The 13,028-nt window shown below is 37.3% G+C and overlaps 1 protein-coding gene and 1 pseudogene across 1 annotated transcript in view; one reads left to right on the top strand and one right to left on the bottom strand.

Annotated features, from left to right (window-relative positions):
• LOC102894696 (nucleosome assembly protein 1-like 4) overlaps positions 1 to 7,749 on the bottom strand; it is a gene marked incomplete at its 3' end in the record, with an annotated part of 13,223 nt that extends 5,474 nt beyond the window's left edge. The window contains 1 exon segment of the mRNA XM_025040074.1: positions 7,666 to 7,749. Coding sequence (XP_024895842.1) covers positions 7,666 to 7,749 — 84 coding nt within the window.
• LOC112471401 lies at positions 4,731 to 4,849 on the top strand (annotated as a pseudogene).
• Positions 7,750 to 13,028: the final 5,279 nt, after the last annotated feature.

The following is a 13,028-nucleotide window of genomic DNA, read 5'->3' as shown; positions in this document are numbered from 1 at the left end:
TTTCCTAGGTTTTAAGTTTGAGCAGTTGGATTCAAAGTGGTACTATTTATTGAGATGTGGGTCTGGAAGAGGATCCCCATAAGTTTTGTTTTATTTAGACGCACTAAGTTTGACTGATTGATATATTTAGCCAACAAATATTTATTTAGTAGCTACAATGTGTCAAGTGCTATTTTCAAATGCTTGGCGGACAGTATAAGTGAAACTGACCCCCTGCACCAAAAAAACAAAAACAAAAACAAAAACAAAAACCTTTTCCTCCTAACTCTTTCAGTGTAATTGTAGGATATCATCAATAAGGAGTAAACATAATATGTGCACTGGAAAAAAGTCAGGATGATGGGGAGTGCCAGTGAAGGGTTGTTAGTGGTTGAGGAGCATATGTGCATGGTAGACCTCATTGAAAAGGTGACTTTGAGAACAGATTTGATGGAGGTGACAGAATTAGCTATGTACTTATCTGGGAGAAGAGATTTCAAGGGAAAGCAACAGCAAATGCAAAGCCCCTAAGGCGGGAATGTGAATAGCAATTTTGAGCCAAAAAAAAAAATGCTATTATGCTTCAAGGAGAGTGGTCAAAGGCAAGAGCATTAGGAAATGATGTCAGAGATGTAACTGGACTGTGTCATTTATGGCTAATGAAGAATCTGACTTTTACTCTGAGTTTTGAGTTGGGAAGCAATTGAGTATTTTTTTTAACCAGAGGGATAACATAATCTGATTTTAATATAGGGAAGAGGCATGAGAACTAAACGTTAAGCTGTATTCAGATCCTGCAATGTGCTGCTGCCAGACCACAGGAAACCTACAGAACAATGGAAAAGTCCTGTTGGGATTACTAAGAGACCATTTACCCGTACCCTACCAGGAAAACAGTCTTTAAGTCATACCATACATAAAGTAAACCCAACCAGTCATTCCTTATGGGGAACCTATAGAAAAAAGGCCAAGATTGCTAACATACATTTCACGCTCCATGCATTTCATGCTACATACCTTTATCTTTCATGCTACATACCATACCATCAAAGGAAAACAGGGTAAACATAGTCTTTAAACTGTAATTCATAGAAGCCGAGAATGACATATAATCTGAAGTCCCTGAACACTTGGGGTCTTTTCTCTTAGTCTCTGTATCTCTCTCTCTCTCTCTCTCTCTCTCTCTCTCTCTCTCTCTCTCTCTCTCTCTCTTTTCTCTCTGTCTCTCTGTGCCTTAGTCCCTCTCAGCTCTCTCATTATCTTTGAGAGGAGCCCACATCTCTGTGGAGCATTATTCCTTCTCTAATAAACTTTCCTTTCATCTTTAACTCTGGTGCACGCTTGAATTCTTTCCTGTGCTCAGTCAAGAACCCTCTCTCTGGGTGCAGGACTTGAACCCCCCTCCCCCCACACTCGAGGGGATTTGCCCTGGCCTGCATCAATTACGTAATAACAGGATCATTCTGGCTGCTCTTCTGAGAACAGTCTGTAGGGGGAAAGGGTAGAAACAAGAACAGCTAGGAGGCTTTTGCAGTGAGCAGACAAGAGATTATGGCAGCTTTGAAAAGCAGTGTGAAGTGCTGAAGGATTAGATATGGAGTGGGCAAGGGGAGGTTGAGGAGGGAGAAGGGGAGGGAGAGGGAGGAGAAGAGAGAAATATCAAGGATGCCTTCAAACTGTTTGGCCTGAGACATGAGAAGGATGGAGTTTCTGTCCACTGTATAGGGAAGATTGAAGATGGAGTAAGCTTTGGTAGAATATCAGAAATTAACCTGTGAACATGCTCGCTTTGGGATGCCAATTAGACCACCAGTGGAAAAGTTGAATAGGAAGTAAAATCTGCTAGCATGGAGTTAAGGACAGATATGTGGACTGGTGATAGAAATTTGGGAGTTATCAGCATACAGATGGTATTTAAAGCCAAGGGGAGAGTGCAGATACAAAAGAGACTGACCTAAGGCCCGAGCCCTGGAGCACAACAGTGTGAAAAGTACAAGGAGAAGAAAGTAACCAGCATAACCCTCAAAGGCGGCTCTGAAGGTACAGACAGTCAGGAGAAAAACCCAGAGTGTCTAGTTCCTGGAAGCTAAGTGAAGAAATTTAATAGGAAAGGGGAGGGAATGTCTCTTATATTCAGTGCTGCCTGCAGGTCAGCTAAGATGAGAATTGAAAATTGACCTTGAAAAGGTCATTTTTGAGCCGGACAAGATCAAGTTCAGTGGAGGTGGGGATGAAAGCCTGATTATATATAGTACGTCTAAGAGGAGAAATCAAGAGATGAATTAGAGGCAGGATATGTAGAGAGCTGTTTCCAAGGGTTTTGCTGCAAATGGAAGCATAGAAATGAGATAGCTGGCAGAGGAATTAAGGTCAGAAGACATTTGCGTTGTCTGTTTTGTAAATCAGAGATATGAAAGTATGGTTTATTTATGTGCTGATGGGGATAGTTGAGTAGAAAGGGAAAAATGCAAGAATAAAATTAGGGAATTGCTCGAGTGATGTCCTTTAGTACGTAAGAAGGGATGAGATATAGGGCACAAGTGGAGGTATTGGCCTTATTTAGGGGCAAGAATATTTCATCTATAGCAGCAAGTTCTTTTAGATATCTAATGGATATGTAACTAAATCCGTAAGTTAATTATAACATTCAAAAGTTCTCAAATGTTTTACCATATGTCTGTTCTGAAGTTCCTTGTGCCTACAATTGACTAGGGAGAGTGTAGATTTTGGAGAAGGTAGTTGGAGGCCTAATGAGCGCCTAAGAATATACCGGGTACATTATGAGATTGCTTATTGAAGTGGGCTGTAATGGAGGGCTGACCCCCAAAACGCTCTGCTTTCAGTTCCAGAATTTCAACTCTTCTGAATTTTCCTTCTACCCTAGGCAAGAGCGACAGTGTAGTCGCTTTACAGCATGAATCACTTTGATTAAATGGATTTAATGTTACATTTAAGAAAATCATTTTAAAACTCGTGCTTGCATTTTCAGACTAAAACCAGCAAAGTATTTTGTGATTTTTATAGCAAAGCTATATTCCTTATTTGTAGCGAATGAATGAAATTGCAGACACATTTTATGTTCATCTGTTTTTATATTTTCTGTCACAGTATTAGCTCATTTAATTATTCACAAATATAACAATATAGCTATTTTAAACCTTGTAAATTAAACGTATAAATGGCCTAAGAGTTGCGATCTGACATAGCAATTCTTCTTAGTATAATTTATAATTTGACAGTAATGAAATTCATAAATAGGAATAGCAGTGCTAAAACAGGCAGGAAAAAAACCTAACTTATAATGACCAGTTACAATAAGAAAATAGCTTTTTGAATTGTTAAAGTTGATAACAGCTTAATTACAAGCTATTAAATCTGAGAAATAATCTTTCAATCTTCTTAACTTTCAAATTAAATTTTTCTAATAGCAATTCTTGCCTGCCTGCAGTAGTTTTATAAGAATTCCAATTATTTTATCATAATAATCCATCTCTACAATAATTGTTTCAAATAACCATTGTTCAAACTTTTGGAGGAAACCAGCAAATCTACGCTTAGGTATATAGCTAAGAGAAATGGAATCGGATGTCCACACAGAAACTTGTGCAAGAATTTCTGTAGAAGCACTATTCATAAAAGCCAAAAAGTAGAAACAACCCATATTTCTGTCAGCCGATGAATGGATAAGCAAAAATGGTTTGTCCACAGTGGACTATTATGATGATAAAAAGAAATGAAGTACTGATACATATTGCAACGTGAGTGAACCTTGAAAACATTATGCTAAGCCAAAGAAGCCAGACACAAAAGGCCGCAGATTATGTGATTATATTTATTTGAAATATCCAAAATATTTACGGACAGAAATCTATATGGACAGAAAGATTAGTGGTTGCCTGTGGTGGAAGGACGCGAGGCGATTGGGAGTGGGCAGTGACTGCTAATGAGTATGACGTTTCTTTTTCGTATGATTAAAATGTTCTGATGTTAGATACTGGTGTTGGTTGCACAACTGTGTGAATATATTAAAAACCACTGAATTGTTCACTTTAAAAGAGCTAATGTTATGATATGTGAATTTTATCTTAATAAAGTTGTTAAAATAATAGCTTAAAAAAGACAACATGGAAGTTACTTTAGATAGTCACTTAAAACCACCTTCCAAGTAAGTTCAGAAGTTTTTTTTGCATTCTACTCTTTAAAAAATGCAGCCAATCTGTGATACACTGTGAAAAAAAATAATGAGGTAAAAGAATAGGCATTTTCTATCATTTTTCTGTTACAGCAAGTGCCTATTGAAAGGTTGATTAAAGGTCAAAGGGACACTGTATTTCTAGAAATATTTTTTAAATTGCTTGAAATCTCAGACAATAAGTGTTGATTATACAGGCAGACCAGCACAGATGGATATGAAGAAGTGCCATCGCGATGCCAACTCAATATTTGGAAATTTCTCTTTAAAATAGAGTGATTTCTCTCTTTTTCTTTTGTTTAGTCTTTTCCCCAACTAGAAACAACTATGAGATCCATACAGTAAGTTCTTTTGTGGGTGAGCCCATGAGGGCCACGGGGGAATGGAAAACACTGGTGTAATGAGATAGAGGTTTATCAAACTGCTGGTATCCAGACTAGTGTCTCTGACCAGACAATTCAACGGAGGCATTAAAAAATATCATATCTACATTTCTCCCTAGGAGAACTCATATTTCTTCAGCCCTTCTGAAGAATTCTGGTATCAAAAGGATAAAGAATTCTACAGCCATGCCACCCTGAACGTGCCCGATCCCATCTGATCTCAGAAACTAAGCAGGGTTGGGCATGGTTAATACTTGGATGGGAGACCACCTAGGAAGACCAGGTGTTGTAGGCATAAAAAATAAAAAGGATAAAGAAGTTGACTGAGTACAGCAGCAGAAATGCCAACAGCTCAAAAAGCCTGCTTTTACTTTCTAGTTTACACAGGCATTACCTTATTTGAGCCTCTTGACAAACCTTGATTTAGGTAGAATGAGCGCCCTTATCTCTACTCTGCAGATGAGACAATAATCTCAGGCGTTGGAACTCACTTAGGGTCCCATGGCTAATAGGTGTCTTGGCCAGACATTGAACCTTTACTGAGTCCTGCTTAGGGTCCCTTTTATTGTACACAGCTGCGCCATCAACCCGGTGCCTTATAAATAAGCTCTCCAGAACTACTTTGGTGAGGAAGTTGGTTCTGGTCTTCTATCACAGGTCCTGATAGAGCATTTGTGCCGTCAGGCTCAAATGACCCCAATTCCAACTTTGATCTCCTTGCATAGCATATCAGTTCTTCAAATTATTGTATTTTGCATGTTCGCTTCTATTAGTACCTCATATCTACTCAGTACTTATATATCTTCTTTCATCTTTCTTTCTATGGGAGACATTAAAGCAGAGTAGTCAAAAGCATTAACTTTGGAGTAAGATTGGGTTTTACAACCCAGTTTTGTCACTTAACTAACTTTGCGAATTTGTACAAATTACTTAATCTACTTGGGGCTCAGTATTTTTATATGTAACATAGAGATTAGGAGCAAAATCCCCTTCAAATTTGTAATAGGGTGTCAATAGAATTCATCATCCACATAATCACAGAGAGCCACAGGTGCAAGTGGGATTGCTATGAGCAGCCAGGTCATATGACACCCCACCTAAATGAAACAATGCATGGAATGGGACTAGCACACTCCCTGACTCATGGCAAAGCCCTCATACATGCTGTTCTCTTTGACTCAAACACTCTTCCCCACCACTCTTCCCTGGCTCTTCTTCATTCTTCAGGTCCTAGTTTAAATGCCACCTCTTCTGAGAAGCTGTGCCTGACCACCGTATCCAGGTCTGTCTTTTCTTTCGTAGAACTTATTGCAGTTTGAACTTACACATGTATTGTGCACTTGGCAATTGCTGCTTTTTTTTTAGCATTTTATTTTATTATTAGTTTCATGTATATTGGTTAGGCATTTATGTAGTTTATGAAACCATCCCCCCGATTACTCCACCCCTCTGGCTCTACACACAGCCATTATATTACTGCTGACTACATTCCCTATGCTGTGCTCCCCATCCCCGTGACCATCTATCAAGGCGATTGCTTCTTTTCCCAGTTCTACTGGAAGCTCCATTAGGACAGAGACCACATCTTTTTCATTCATCGTGTTCCCAGAGGCTAGCTTAATTCTTGATAGGCATGCAGATAATTTATAGAATGGGGTAATGATTGCATGAATATTAATTTCTTTTCCCTGTACCAGTGGTTCTCGCTTAGGATAATTTACCCCCCAGGGAACATTTGGCAATGTCCAGAGACATTTTTGGATGTCACAACTGTGTTGGGGTTGCCATTGGCATCTAAACATCCTGCAATGCACAAGGCAGTTTCCCACAACAAAGAATTACGGAACCTAAAACATCAACAGCGCTGAGATTGAGGAGCCCTGCCCTACAGTTAGTAATGTAAAGGATTTTATTACCTTGAGTGCATGCCAAAATAATGGTGATACTGGAGAAATTATTTGCATTTTAATCTCAAGGATGCATACCATTAAAATGGTGAAAGATTTTTAGTTAGGCTCATTTTGTATCTCAAGAATTAAGTAGTAAATAGTACTAGAAGATGCTTTAATTTACTCTTAAATTTCTTTGTAGGGAAGTCTTTATGATTCACAGCTTATCATAGTTAATTTCACCCCCTTTCTACACATATGCATTTTTCTACTAAACTAGATGTATGAAAATCATATAGCAATATTTCTGCCATTCAGCTCCATAGACATTCACCCAGTGCCTAATGTGCAAGGCACTCTACTGTGTATAGAGATAAATGAGTCACTCACAGGTTTTATTCTCAATAAGCTTACACTCCTTGACTAGTCTCATATAATAAAGATCTTATTCTGGTGGCCTCAGACCATCACTTGGAGTAGTTTATCATCTCTCGGAATTTCCTCGGTCCTAAGTAGGTATGTCACTCTAGGATTCATAGCATTGATATACATGAATGAAGAGAGAGAGTCCTGTTTGGCTTCCTAGAGCATTCCCAAGACTTATCAGACATCTAGAGTTATTATTTCCACGGAAAAATTACCCCACATTCTTCTCATGTTTTAGTAAACAATGGATCTGTGCTTCAGTCCAGTTAAAGCACAAAGAATTACAGAAAACATGTCAAATGTTATGCATGACTTTTGCTGTAGGAATCTAGCAGACCTTTTCTTCAACTTCCATTTATGAGGCACTACTTGTGTCTTGGACACTGTACTAATCACTGGGAATAAGATGAATAAAACACAGTTCTTGCACAGGAGGGAGATGCGCTCAGGATGTTCCCAGTCTCAGCAGATGGTGTCGTCACTCATACCATTGCCCAGGCCACAAACCTTGGAATCGTTCTCATCTCTTACTTTTTTTCTCTAACTCCCTTATATAATCCGTCAACAAACTGTTTTGACTCTAACTCAGATGCGTCTGCTTCTTACATAGCCTACTCCAAACCATTGTTATCTCTGTCCTGGACTTAACTGTAATAGTCTTATAATTGGCCTCCTTTCTTCCACTTTCTTAATATTAATTTTTTCACTTAGCAAAAGCAGCTCTTGTAAAATAGAAGTCAGGGTTGCCATCCCTCTAATGTCTTCCCATTGCAGTTAGAATAAAATGTTAACTTACATGATCGAACTTGCACTCAACTCTGACCACCTCTCCTACACTTTTCCTCATTGTTTCCTCTGCTGCAGCCACAATGGCCTCCATCTCATTTCTTGCACAAGTCAAGTACACTCTCAACTCAGGCTTTTGCACTTGCAGCTTCCTCTATGTAGGATGCTCTTCCCCACTTTTACTCAAATTTTGTACAGCTTCCTGATTAAATGTCACCCTCAGAAAGGCCTTCTTTGATTAGCAATTCCTGTCTCTCTCTCTGCTCTTTGCTTTATTTTTCTTCAGATCTTTCAGATGAATGGTGCATTTCTGAGTGATATGTAATTTTAAAGCATTTTCATATCTTTTTTTTCAGAAAAATAAGAGCAAGAGTATGCCTAATATTTCTCGTATGAATTTGCTCATTGGTTCATTGCCACACCACTATAAAGGAAACTCCATGAACGCAGGGAACTTCTCTGTCTTGTTCACAATTGTATACTTGTACCAAAAGTTTCTGGAACAGGGTAGGTACTTAATAAATGTTGAATGAATTAATTTTTCAGGATTTCATTTAACACGTAAAAATCCATCTTGAAAATTATTAAATTTTAATTGGAGTATTTCACTGGCAATTTGATGTTTTATTGAGTGCAGTTTTAGTTTTCTGAAGAAATTATAATTATTAAAGCAAGAAGTTTTTGCTGAATTGTCGGCAGCATTTAAAGGATTCGAATTCCTTGTCTGGCCTCTGCAAGATGTATGAGCTTGAGCAAGTCACTTAACTTTCCTAAAGTTGTTTCCTCATCTGAAAAATGTGTGAATAATTCTTAACCTTGTCTAGCTCATGGAGACTTAATGCTCAAATCATATAATCCTTGTAGATTACACCTGATCATATGTTTAAATAAAGTTTTCAGTATGTATTTCTATTTGGGGAAAACATAGGGTCTTCAAAATCAGTTGATTATTGTATTTTATAATGTTTTTTGAAATCTCTTGTAGTTATTTAGTGATATAGTGAAACAAAGAAGAATGATATTATCAGACCAACAAAATATAACATGTTCATTCTACAATTGTATTAGTAGCTCACGTCTAATTTCAAGATAATACACTTCTCATTTTCTACCGAATGAGGCACTTCAACAACTGCCTCATAAAAATGAAAAGTTTTTGGCTTATGTGAGTTTTGCAAAGTCTTAAAATTGTATTTTGTAAAAAGCAACTGATCATTTAAGTATTTGCCAATATCTTAACATACCACATTATTAGATCGTAGACTAATACATTTCTACACATCATTTAAAATCTTCCTGAAGATTTTCCCATTGAAGAATTGGACTCTTCAGCTACTGTGTATATTGTATAGCACACATAATGTCTAAATTAATCCTCACAGTGGATATTTTAGCCTCCTTTTTAGATAAGAACATTATTTAAGATTAACTGATTTGTAGTACAAATAAGTGACATACAACTGGCAATCCAGTACTGTCTTCATGAGCCCACACTACCGTCCTCTTTACTATACCCCTGATATGCCAGTTTTATACCAACTAGCATCATCAACTTATATTAATTTATCATAGTCAGGGAATAATTTAGTTCAACACTAGCTCCACCCTCAAAAAGTTGAGCATCTGCGGGGGAGATAGATCAAATACATATAGCAGTGAGGAGAACTGGGTCAATAAGTAGTTTCTCATGATGTGGATAAGATTTTTTGGAGGAAGAAGTTGAGCTCTCTCTTGGAAAGTAAAAGGGGCTACAACAAAGTGAATTTCAGGTTAGAAGGATAAATTAACTTGAATATGAACAGAAGCAAAATGAAGGATTACAAATGAAGGATAATGGTGGTCCCTAGGGCTATGACCTAGAGAAGTATTGTGCAGGCAAATGCAAGAGTTGCAAAGAGATATAGACATTTTTCAACATTGAGCATGGCTATTTCTTTCCAGCAAAATAAAGGAAGATTATCTCAAATCTGTCTACTGTGTACCTTATGTCAGGTGCTATTCCAGTTTCTTTATGCACATTATCTCACTTGATTCTTGCAACAGTGATATGACATTGGTGATAAAATCCTTTTTGAAAACACAGGAAACTGAAGCACAAAGAGGTTGCATTACATGCCAAAAATTATACAGTAAATAAGTGGCAGAGCTGATATTTGAGTCTAGGTCTCTCTGCTTCCAAAATCCATTTTTCCCCTCACCAACACACCCTACCTCCATATTATGATGTTAAACTGTTAAATAATATAATCGCTTCCAAGCAGTATCGTTAGTCACGTGGTGAAATCTTACAGGTGACTAGGTAAATGGAGACTACTTTCTGAAAACTTTGGATATGTGTTTGCACCAAGTCAGGTTTACTCAAAGGTATTTGTTTTGCCTCAATCACTCTTTGGAAAATCATTTCCTACCTAATATATCAAATAAATATATTTGATCTGCTAAGACTGATCTAAATGAATTGTTCATTTTCTTAAACATAAATTTTGTTTAGAAAACACTTGCAAGTGTAGAGACAGCTTCAATATGAATTATTGTGCTTGGAATGTTCAAGTAAGATTGATAGTGGCTGGACTCAGGATTAATGTCATATTTTTCTGCAAAAGAGCTTTAGTAAGTTTAGTTATGGCACCATTTGAAGTCGACTTAGTCAGTTGGGAATTTTAATTAAGTCCTGGGCAGCCACTGAGTATACCATGTTCCGAGGCCAAGTTTTTCCAAGTAGCCATAGAAAATTGGGCATGTGTACATTAGCACCATTCATGGACATAAATCATAGCCAATGGGAAGGTTCAGAGGTAGAAAATTGGCTCAGAGTGATGTTTGCAGAAAGTTTAAGCCAACTTAACCACCAGAGGTGCATGTTGGTTTCTACTTCTTTTAAAACAATATTCTAAATTTCTATTTTGGTTCTGGAAGCCTACCTTATAATGATATATTGACCACAAATTCATTTATCGAAGCATCAAATGAGTGTTCCGTATGCCCAAAGCTCATGAAAATTGCTTAATTTTCTCTTCTGGGACCAATTATGTATTTTAACTTTGGTTTTCTTTAAGTATATTTCTCTCTACATTAAATCTTTCCTCTTTAAATATGTTTATCGATCTCTGGATATGGTGGACTAAGATGTAGTTGCTGATGAAGTCATACAAAGGATGGGTGTGTTGAGGTTGCTGCCTTTAATTTAGTTCTGTGTTTGTTATTTACAGTTCTGTTTATCCTTATGACACTATCGATGAAAGTGCTTATTTGGAAAATTGCTGTTCTCAAGTTGAAACTTCAAAATTATCTATTGTGAAGAAGATTTAAAACTGTATTTCCTGAGAACTGCATAAAAAAAAATAGCTTTAAGTTTGAGGGGAAGGTTGTGACAATTAAGGAAAATCTGAGCCACGCATTCAAGATAGTGTAGCAACTAGAGGCTGTGTGTGCCTCCTCTAGCGTGCACACCAAAATTATAACAAAACTACAGAGCAGCCAATACACATCAAGAGTAACAACATTTTCATCATCGGGGTATCAGAAGAAGAGAGAGAGCAAGGAATTGAAAACCTATTTGTAGAAATAATGATGGAAAACTTCCTTAACCTGGTAAAAGAAATAGACATACCACGCCAGGAAGTCAAAGAGTCCCAAACAAGAGGAATTCAAAGAGGCCCACACCAAGACACATCATAATCAAAATGCCAAAGGTTAACTTCAAATCTTAAAAGCATCAAGAGAAAAGCGATTAGTTACATATAAGGGACCGCCCATAAGACTGTCAGCTGACTTCCTAACAGAAACTTTACAGGCCAGGAGGGCTTAACACAAAATATTCAAAGTGAGGAAAACCCAGGACCTATGACCAAGGTTACTTTACATGCCAAAGTTATCATTTACGATAAAGATAAAGAGCTTCCCAGACAAGAAAAGCTAAAGGAGTTCATCACCACCAAGCCAGTATTACAGGAAATGTTGGAGGGCCTTCTTTAAGAAGAAGAAGAAAAAATATTTCTCAAAAGTCTATATAAAGAGTGGCAATAACTATATATCTATCAACAAGTACTTAAAATGAAAAAGAATTAAAGCTCCAATCAAAATATAGAGTGAATGAATAGTTAAGAAAACAAGACCCCTACATATGCTGCCTACAAGAGACTCACTTCAGATTAAGAGACACACACAGACTATAAGTAATGGGATGGATAAAAGTATTTCATGATGGACCTAGAGAGTATTGTGCTGAGTGGAGTAAGTCAGATAGAGGAAGACAAATATCATATGACTGCACATATATGTGGAATCTAAAGAAGAAAATGAACAATCAAAAAAGAAACTCATAGAAACAGACGTTTTGAGGGTTACCATATGGGAGGGGGTTGGGAGGGTCAGAGAAAAAGGGGGAAGGGATTAAGAAGTACAGATTGGTAGTTACAAAATAGTCATGGAGATAGAAAGTATAGCATAAGGAATATAGCCAATAATATTGTAATAACTATGTATGGTGTCAGAGGGGCCCTGGATTTATTAGGGAGATCGCTTTGTCAGTTATATAGATGTCTAATCACTATGTTGTACACCTGAAATTAATATAGTTTTGTGTGCCAACTATAACTGAAAAATAAAAAGTATATATATTTTTGAAAAGAAGGAAAATACAGGGTCGGGCCTGGTTAGTACTTGGATGGGAGACCACCTAGGAATACCAGGTGCTGTAGGCTTAAAAAAATAAAAAAGAAGAACAGCCTATGTTTTTCATTCTTTTCCTCTTCTCTTAGAATCTTTACTCAGGGTACTCACAGTACCAGCTTACAATCACTTGAAAGCTCAGTCACCATTTGATTTCTCTTTCTCAAAACCTTAAAAGTTGCCAACTTCTGCTTCTAAAATATTTTTCAATGGCTCTTTTCTTTCTTTTTCCACTGTTATCACTATATTTCATCCAAAAATTAGAGTGACTTCCTACACTTGTACTTTCTCCCATCCCCAAAAAGTACTATAGCTTTTTCCACTTAAGCATCTCTCTGACCGTCATTGTTTGTTGGCTAAGCAATTAGAAGAGTCTCCTAGTTGATCTGCTTGACTCTACTCTTACCTCCATTGCAATGATGTGTTTCCATGTCTGTCTCACATTTCTAGACGATTAGCTACTTGACAACAATACTGTCTTATTCAGTGCTATCTCTTCAGTACCTATCATGGTGCCTGCCATACAGTTGTATGTAGATCATTAACATTTATTCAACAAATGTTAATCGAACACCTGTGCTAAGCACTAGGCCTCTAGAAGTGAATAAAACAGACATGGCACTGTCCTCGTGCTACCTAAGACCTAGTGGGGACAGACAGACCAAGAACAAGAAGCAAACAAAAATTAAGTCATATTAAATA

Source organism: Pteropus alecto, unplaced genomic scaffold, assembly GCF_000325575.1.
Source record: "Pteropus alecto unplaced genomic scaffold, ASM32557v1 scaffold309, whole genome shotgun sequence".
Classification (NCBI taxonomy): Eukaryota; Metazoa; Chordata; class Mammalia; order Chiroptera; family Pteropodidae; genus Pteropus; species Pteropus alecto.
Note: the sequence above shows the minus strand (reverse complement) of the source record. Positions and strands in the feature narration are given on the sequence as shown.